The sequence below is a fragment of the Spea bombifrons genome, chromosome 2, assembly GCF_027358695.1.
Source record: "Spea bombifrons isolate aSpeBom1 chromosome 2, aSpeBom1.2.pri, whole genome shotgun sequence".
Classification (NCBI taxonomy): Eukaryota; Metazoa; Chordata; class Amphibia; order Anura; family Pelobatidae; genus Spea; species Spea bombifrons.
The window spans coordinates 136,085,734-136,095,339 of NC_071088.1; the positions used below are offsets into that span (position 1 = coordinate 136,085,734).

The window sequence follows — 9,606 nt, forward strand, 5'->3', positions numbered from 1 at the left end:
TCTTCAAAAGGGTAGACATTCCTAGTGGAACAAGTCCAATGGCAAGCGATTTAAGTAAATTAGAAGAATGGTCGAGAGTGTGGCTGCTGCAGTTTAACGATGATAAATGTACAATTATGCACTTTTGATAAAACCACAGGAGACAAGTTTATTTCAAAGGAGGAGAGATGTTAGAACTAGAGGACATAATCTACAGCCATCATTTTACTGATAGGCTGGTAGATAAATAGAACAACCTTCGGTCAGAAATGGCAGAGGCTCATACATTGCATGGGATAGACGAGACCAAAGACTGCGAAGAAGAGTCTTTACAGCAAGAAAAATTGGCAGACTAAGTGGGCTGAACGATCTGCCGACAAATTCTTATCCAGTCGCAGGAAGGGTATTTGGGAGCCGTGGCTTAAATAAGGAAAGTCTGACCTTTGATAGTATTGGTCCTGACTTTGACTTTGTTTAAATACGCTTTACTTCCGGCACTATTTGTAGAACTTTCAACTAAAACAGAAAAACGGGTTTCAAACTTTATCTTTTTCTCCTCCCAAAGCTTATTCACACTGCTTCTTTTGCTATGGTTACTTTATTGGACTATTTTAACAGTACTAATGTAAATCCAGTTAAATTTTAACACACTTTAACCAGCCCCCACCTCAACAAAAATATTCAGCCTTTGCCGACGACTGATTATTGGATATCGCTAAACCAATAAAAATGACAAGGTTTATATAATAATAATATTATTATTATTATTATTATTAACCCCTTAAGGACAATGGGCGGTCCCTAAACCCATTGAAAACAATGCATTTTGAGCCCGTACATGTACGGGCTTTGTCATTAAGGGGTTAAGACCACATCAAATTTACTAATAATCCAATAACGCCCAAAAAAAATGAATGTCCTTGTTTCTAACATTTGTACGAAAAACCTGGATGTTCATGGGGAAAAATTTTTAGGGGTTCTGAAATCTGGGCGAGCAATCAGATGCAAGCTAAACTAGATATTGTTTAATTTCTATTAGTGTTATACTTTCTTTCCCAATCCGGAGAGTTCTTTTGAGGACTTGCAGTCTTTTTTGGAAAAAAATATAGGGGGTCTAGTGGCCTTCCTCAGTCACATTGCTACATTTTTTGGCCACAGTCTCGGCAATAACATTACAGTGGAAGAAATGATCAGGCTGAACTAAAAGTTGCACATATTTATATATATATTTTTGTTACGAAACAAGAGAGAGACTCAAAAAAGTAAGGTATAGAGCCAAGGTCCCAATTACCCAGTCGTGTCCCAGTTAAATCCATGGGGAAATCCCCAGGGCTCCCAGTTATGAATTTCCATTGGGAACTGGAAAAAGTGACCTATTAAGATTTAGGTGGGGTTGAAGACAGCATGATAATGAGGGTCTAAATCATGGTGGGACATGGCCGGGGCTGTTGATGACATGGTGGCCTTGGCACTTTAAGGGCATCGGCCACCTGATGATGTGTGGCAGTCGGCTGGATATGCTTGGCAACGTTTTTTACATTCACATAGCAATCGCTACAAACACCTAGGAGTCATTCCCTTCCCCCAAAATACCAATGTCACCTCCCCACCTGAAAAAAGCCCAATGGTTCTCCCAGCCCCCCCCTCCTGTGGAGTCTCCCCCACCTACAGGGTATTTTGCCTCTCCCCAGGAGACTTTTTTGGTGCCAGAGCTCCCATTTTCTAGACAGGTCTCTGGTGGGGTGACTGGGGGTGCTTTTGTGACACTTTGAATGAAATTAGCTGTTTATAGTTTGTAATCCAGTTCAATACTTCCCAACGAACCGATTTGAGCAGGTTTGGATTTTTGAGAAATATGAAGTTTTAGCTATAACAAAAATATGATATATCAGTCTCAATACTATTGTTGCCGAGGAACATAGACATGGACCCCCCTTTTTTAAATTAATAGACTTATAGCAGTCTTGTTCCAATAAACCATATTTTTTCCTCCCCGATCTAGCTCAGTAAAATTGTTTTCAATGCTTATTTTGAATGCTGCCAAATCACAGGAATACTGTATATGTTATCTTTGAGATAAAACCACCAGAAACGGGTCCATTCCATGGCTGGAGCCCCTCCAGGCAGCCATAACCTATTATTTCTATTTATTTAATTATATAGCAATTTAAGTTGAAAAGTTGAACCCGGCTACGGACCCTTCCTGGTTTTGATCCAGAAGAAAACAGAAAACGCCAAAAAGAACCCAAATAAGCTTTTCTTAACTCCAAAGACAATTCAATTTCTCCTTGGATCAAGAAGCCCTAAAATACTAATGTTCATCATACATCAAAGCGTAGCTTTATTTAAAAAGTTCTCAGAACAGGACACAGATAAACAGGGCCGGGCCGGGCCAGAAAATGAAGTTTGGCAACCGGCAGCCACACATTACGTCCAGCGACCATGCACTACAAGACCTGATCTGGCAGTATCAGTGACCATGCCATCCTTTCGGTCAGCAGGACTCTGCCCGGCGTGCCAGATTCTTATTATTTATTATTAGTATTTATATATTCCGCAGAGCTTTACAGTGGGTAATCAGATGGCCAGTCCGGGCTTAATCAACACCGTCTTGTATCAATATCATTTTCTTCTACCAAACACTAACATCACTCTTCGCAAAACATGGAACACCAATAAATAGCATCTATCCCTTGTCTGAACTTGGCAATGAGCTAGAGAACCTATATATATATACACACACACATATATATATATATATATATATATATATATATATATATATATATATATATATATATATATACACACACATATACATATATATATGATTGGGGGTCAATAATGCATACAGATAGAATATGGCTTCAATACCAAAGGTTGGCTTAAGACCAGGACAAACATGATGGGGATGATAGTCGATAATAGCTGGAGTAGCACAACGTGGCCTTTGCCTTTAAGTTGCAGGTGTTGCTTTCTTCTTACCTCGTTTTCTGCTCCTTGGATCCTCTCCTTCACGCTGCTCCCTCCTCCTGTGACATCCCTTTCTCTCTTGGCCAAGTCTCCCTACTCTGGCCTTTCTCCGTCTAACCCTATTGTCTTTTTCTTTCCTCCTTATTTCAATTTGTATAGCTCCTTTTCTCCCACTGTTGTCCCCCAAACATGGAAGTCTTTCTCTCTATTATTCTACTTTGTTTTTTCATCTCACCTACCAAACCCTACTGTCCTCGGGGGCCTTTTTCACACCCTGGGTTGATACAGTGAATGACAGTTGTCCAACCGGTACTTTTCATTATAATAAATGTGTTTTTAACGCACCGGACGTTAAGTTCATGGTTGGTTCCAGGCTTAGTGGCTTTGGGTCAAAAACACCGCTTTGAAACCTTTAAGGTTTTCTTTGACGGAAAAAAAAAACTGCATTGGCCCACATTAAAAAAATAAAATATTATAAATCATTATTAATAAAAATAATTTAACTGCTACTCAAAGGCAACCTTTTACATCTCCCAAATATAGCATTCTCCAGTTCCATGCACTAAATAAACCTGTGTAATGGTAGATATAGGTAAAAGTAAGCAATAAAAGTGTTGAAAATCCACCTTAACGCCCTGTTCTCATGACCCACATAATAATTTCTCCCTATTACGTTATTATACCCTGTTCTGGCATAATACATAGGACTGATGGTTCTATGCAAGCACCTAATGGAGACAAAATATTAGAATCTCATATTTGGAATGGCTTTGGCCAGATAATCTGTGTGTATATATATATAAAGTCCAAAATTAACAATTATGGTTATGTCCTGATGAAAGTCTGTAATAAACAAGACTGAAACGTTGACTTAAAAACCGAAGTTGTTTGTGTGGTCATTTGCAAAGTCCCTGGAGTGCCGGTAATTATTTTTGGACTTTATATATATATATATATATATATATATACGGTATATATATATATATATGTTATATTACATATCATGTTATCACTACAAGATATCGTATCTCGCCCGTCTGGCGCATTTACATTTAAGCTGTGCCAAGATAACAGAGGCTCCATGGGCTATATTAAAAGACGCTGACAAAGACACCGAGCACCGGGATATAATGTCAGTGCCGTACTGTTGATCATGAGGCGGCCCTGGCTTTTTAAGGCCACCAGCCGCCTGCTGATGAAGATGTGGCCTATGGACGGATATACGTAACCGCTACGTTTTTATGCTCACGTAGCATGCGGACTGGCATATTCAGCATCTGCTAGAAGGCCAGTCTCGGCTTGTATGACATCATATACCAGCGCTTCTCAGTGGGGATGGCAGTGTGTGTGTGTGGGGGGGTAGGTATGCTGTCAGAAGGTACAATAAATTTATTTTTTATTTTTTCTTTCTAACTTTATTCCTACATGGCTTTGAAAATCTATTTTGAAATGTTTTTCTTTGGTTTCTTTTAATTCAATTAACACCCTGTTGTTAAAGTAATCTATTTATCCCCCCCCCCAAAAAAAAAAGTATGCAAATTACTCATTACTGAGGGGGAAAAAACCTTTATCACACAGAAAGGTAATCCCAATTAAGGTTTAAATCAGGCATGCGCTTATCTTCTTTTACCGACTACCTCTTTGACTCCACTATCTACAGCTCCAAAAGATCAGACCAGACAGACAATTAAAACAGTGGGCAACATCCTCAAAGCCGGGCACTTTGTTGTATCTGCTTTGTTATTAGCAGCCGGTGACAAGATTTGCCTTGTTTGTAACTGGAACCCATCTATCAAAATCCTTTTTTAACCTGTGCACTGCTGGAAAGGACTTGCAAAGATGAGGCTCCGACTTAGGGCACACAATGAACAAAAAAAAGGCATAGTTAAAAAAAAAAAAAGAGAAGAAAATGCACAATAAATCCTAAAAAAAATTAAAAATAATAACCGACCAAATGAAGTCGCAAATGTTGGAATGAATTTTGCTAAGTGTAAGACGGTCTATAAAATTGTGATAAATAAGCACAACATGCATATATACCTGCACTCACTTGAGAAAGAGACTACAGTGGTCCCAAAAGCTTACATGACCATACATCAAGAAAATGTATTAATCGGCTCAAGAAAATGTATTAATTCAAAACACATGCTCATGCTTTCTCCCTCTTCTTCCCTGAGAATATACATGTGTGTGTCGCTCCCCTTTAGGCTGCTTTTTCATAAATATCGTGCTTTCCTTTCTATAAACATGTTCCAACTCTGTTATCTAAACCTAATCTACTAGACAAACACCTCGACGCCTTATCCTATTACCTTGTGGCAAACAAATGAAAGACTCAGTCTTAATCACCCAGTCACTGACCATCTGACAATTTAAAGCTTCTTTAGCATTACCATAAACTGATCAGTGTGCTGTCTAAGCAGGTAAAGTCACCCAAAATATCACATGACCGCCAGCAATGACGGCCTCCAGATAAAGGCAGTTTATTGGGACAAAATTACATAAAAAATTTTTTTTTTTAAATGCTGACCGGTATTACTGTATACAGCGCTGGGGTTTATCCCTAATGAAAAATATTTCCAAGAGACTTCTCCTTTAAGTACTTGTGAAACCTTGAACTGCTGAACCATATTGAAGGGCAAATTTCTGAGTTCATTATAAATCCCACAACTGCAACCCATTGTACAGCTCTGTGGAATATGATGGTGCTATATAGAGCAAAAAAATAATAAGGGGCAGTTAAAGGTGGTGGCCCCCCATGCACCCTGCTCCTCTCAAACATTTCCTGCATATCTATCATAGTCAGTTTCCAATGGTTACAATGTTACTGACAATGATATTATTACTGACACATGGTGAGTGTAAATGGGTTTACTGCTTATCCTATTTGGGGGGCAATTAGTCTTAGAAAGCCAGACCCTGCTGATCAGGGGTATGAACTTGTATGTTGGGAAACCAGCAGTTAATTCATGTAATGTGGATTAAAAAAAAGGGATAATTTCTTGGGTTCAAAGTTAAATTTACAGCTAAAAAAATAAAGGTGATAACGGACTACCATTAGGGTGCTGTCATATAAACTAAAACATAAATTTATGTTATGTAAATCAACCTTACATTTAAAACAAAACATGAATAGTTACCTACAGGAAGGGTGTGGGGGGTAAGTGGGGATGTCCACTGGGGTGAAAGCAGGGGGGAGGGGTATGTAAATGGGCCAATCACAGGTATATCAATTAACATAAAGACAAGACAGGAGGGACTAACTACCCCCAACCCAGGGTAAATAAACCGATGGAGAGGTAGTTCGGTATATTTCTTATTAGGATTTCACTGGGGGTGAGGCTTAATTCCAAACTTTTGCATGAAATTCAGAAAAAAAAGTAAAAGAACGATCAACACCCTCCTTTAGGAGGCATTAGGGGCATTTTCAGTCTTGGACAAGATCGGTTACTAGGCTGGCGTTCTGTTGGGATTTTCTACAGCTGGGGCATTTTCAGAGCTCCTAACCATCGACTTGAGGAACACGGGGTCGTTGTTCTTCTAAAAAGGTTTCTGCTGGAACGGTTGACCTTTCTTGTTGGCTAAGTTCACGTTGAAGATTTTGTGAGGATACCCAAGCGCTTGGTGAATCAGAGGTCCGCTATGGCCCACCATATGTACTTCAACCAGCAAGGCTTTGCAGGTCTTGCGTCCAACAACAGCTTGGTCCAAGATGGCTCCGGACAGTACAACTTCAATAAGAACTATCCAAGTATAGGTAATTCTTATCACCCCCCACACTTTTACCCCATCCCGGCGCTAAAGTCCGAGTATGGAGATGTCGGGGTGTCGGGTGCTTCTGAATGTGCTCCTCCGATGTTGAACATGCCGTGGAATCACTTGCCTCAACTTGATCATCTAAACCAAATGGCCATGCATGGGTCAGGGTATCATGGAAGAGATCAGAGTCCAAACTTGGATGAAATAAATAGAAACCAACCAAGAGAGAAGGCTCCTGAGTCGGTGAGGAAGACCCAGTCACCGAAGAGTTCCACCGTGACCAACGTCTCCTGCCACACTCAAAACTGGATACCCACCACCCCACCATTGTGGCAACCAGCCTCAAATGCAAAAGCCACTTCTCCAGCTATGCATTTGTCTAATGCACCCGATGTGAATTTTAACAGCCCTCCCCAAAGCCAAAACCTGTACTCTTCCAAGCAAAACTCCCCATTAGTAAAAGAGGAAGGGGCATGGACCCAGGAGAACACCCGATGCAGTAGCACCTCCAGTGCCTCTTCTACTGTGACCAGCAGTACCCCGACTAGTGTCTCTAGGGGGACAGCAGATGCTTTAGACAGCGACAGTGAGGATGTAAGTACAAATCCTACTGCCCGATTAACTGTAATCTCCATATGCTCATGGTATTGCATTTTGGTATTTGTTTGATTTATTTATTTGGATGGGGGGGGGTCATTTTGCATTGCTTCTGTTGGCAGCATGATGGTAAACCACAGTCCTAGCTGTACAAAGACTAAATGGCAAATGTGTCACATGAGGGGTTTTGTGGGATCCTACAGCTAATAAAGTACCTTGTATTATTGGGTGCTGCATGGTTGTGTGTATGTGTAATTAAAGAAACCTCCCACTAGGTTCTATAAGATGTTTCTCACCTTTTACCCTTTAATGTGACTTAATGGTGTGGATTGAGAAGGGTTAATTAAATGCAGTCCAGGATGTTTGTGTATTTACAGAGAGGGAAGCATATAGATCATCTTTTGGGTGCCAATATGTACCTACAACAAAGTAACAAATTAGCATCCTATGAGTCAATCTCTTGCTATGTATGTATACATAACACACTTAATAGATCTTTGCTATCACAGTCCTCTGTTCTAACTGTTCTCCACTTTCCATCTGCAGGAAGTTCCTACTACTGCTCAGATGGAGGAATTTGCCAAAGTGCTGAAACACAAGCGCATAACGATGGGGTTTACGCAAGCTGATGTTGGAATTGGCTTAGGAGTGCTATTTGGTAAGACAATTACTGTGGCCAGAAAGATGACTGTAGAGATATCCTTGAGACCTTTTGATGTAATAGATGTAGATGTTTAGCTTTCATTGTATAAGTAACCAGTATAAAAATTTGTGGACTTGTCAAAGAGAATGTAGGGTTTGTGGGTGGTGGCTAAACTCCTATATTGCGTTATTACAGATGAATACAGATAATTTCAGTGTTCACAAGTACAATATAAGTAAATTTTTAATGTTTTCTGTAATCTTTCTCTGTTGCAGACAAGAACTTCAGCCAAACAACCATCTGTCGCTTTGAATCCCTACAACTTAGCTTCAAAAATATGTGTAAGCTGAAGCCTCTTCTAGAAACCTGGCTGCTTGAGGTTGAACGACTTGATAACCCACAAGATGTAAGTAAAGAGTTCAAAAGCTTTGTCAATTGGTCTGCTACCCATCTCAAAGTCACAACTAGGTAATGCCCTCTGTTCAACACAGCTGGTTGATCATAAGCTTCGTGCTGATGGGCAACTTAGTTGGCCTTTCTATCCTCCTGTACATCGGTAACTACTACCAGTCACTTAATCATGTCCGTAAATGTTGAAGATGGTCACGTCATGCGTTCTTTCTGTAACCTAATTTCTCTTCGACACAACAGCTTATCAACAGAGCGCAGAAATATGCGTTGGCCAACAAAAGGAAGAATCGTACGTCCATCGACGCAGTTGCCAAACGTAACCTAGAGTCTTATTTTGTAAGATGTCCCAAGCCAAGCGCTCTAGAAATTGCACAGATATCAAGGGAGTTCAACCTGGAGAAAGACGTAAGCATTGCTGTGTTTTGTGTGTGTGTGTGTGTGTGTGTGTGTGTGTGTGTGGTTCTTCAATGAATTGTTCCACAGACTTGAAATCAGTTTAGATTTCCAGCATTTTTCCTTTTTGCCTTTTTATTATATATATATAAAGACAACTGGCTGACAATACACCTAATAACCTTGGATCTATTATTGCCTGAAGAGCATTTTGACATTAGTAGCACTGCAAGTTTTTGGAGGGCTACTTGGTTACCCAATAGAATTAAATCTGTCTCTATGGAGGTGATGCTGTGTGCATGGATTATTCAACAAGCATTTTTTATTTTATGGTTATTTGTGCCCTAGTCATCCAAAGACCACTAACTTCTCTGGTTTGCCAACAGGTAACTCGTATCTGGTTTTGTAACCGCCGTCAAAAAGAGAGACGACACACGCAGCACATGATGAGAGGACCTGGTGGAGAAAACAATCAGTTAGTGTCTTCTAGCACCGGAAACTTTACCTATTCCCAAATGGTCCCACCACCCGGTTTTTCCACGCCCTCCATGGGTTTTTTGCCCACCTACCATCAGAATGAAGTCTTCTCTCAGCAGATGCTTCAGGGAATGCCTGTTGGAAACCACTTTGGTTAAACTGCCACTTATCCAATGATTTCCTCTTACTCATCAACCTTTTTACTTAAGAATGATGGTGATGGAGGCTAAAGTTTTTTTTTTTTGTATGTATATATATTTTTTTATTTTTGTATATAACTTTGAAGCTGGTGGAGCTCAAGTTTTGGTTTAACTTGTTGGTCATAAACCTTTTGTCCTGTGTTTTTAATTATAGTTTCTATTGCATAAGATTTT

The 9,606-nt window shown here is 39.9% G+C and overlaps 1 protein-coding gene across 1 annotated transcript; it reads left to right on the forward strand.

Moving 5' to 3' along the window:
- The first annotated feature begins 6,594 nt into the window (after positions 1-6,594).
- Positions 6,595-9,390, forward strand: LOC128473903 (POU domain, class 5, transcription factor 1.2-like). The gene is made up of 5 exons (XM_053456126.1): positions 6,595-7,305; positions 7,855-7,966; positions 8,227-8,357; positions 8,603-8,767; positions 9,142-9,390. The coding sequence occupies exons 1-5, from the start codon at positions 6,595-6,597 to the stop codon at positions 9,388-9,390; spliced, it is 1,368 nt and encodes a 455-aa protein (XP_053312101.1).
- The last annotated feature ends 216 nt before the right edge of the window (positions 9,391-9,606 follow it).

Excerpts from the sequence above, each read along its gene's own strand:
- LOC128473903 (XM_053456126.1), top strand. The coding sequence starts at position 6,595 with ATGGCCCACCATATGTACTTCAACCAGCAAGGCTTTGCAGGTCTTGCG. Across the intron at positions 7,306-7,854 it reads TAGACAGCGACAGTGAGGAT|GAAGTTCCTACTACTGCTCA; the intron begins GTAAGTACAAAT and ends TTCCATCTGCAG. Across the intron at positions 8,768-9,141 it reads AGTTCAACCTGGAGAAAGAC|GTAACTCGTATCTGGTTTTG; the intron begins GTAAGCATTGCT and ends GTTTGCCAACAG.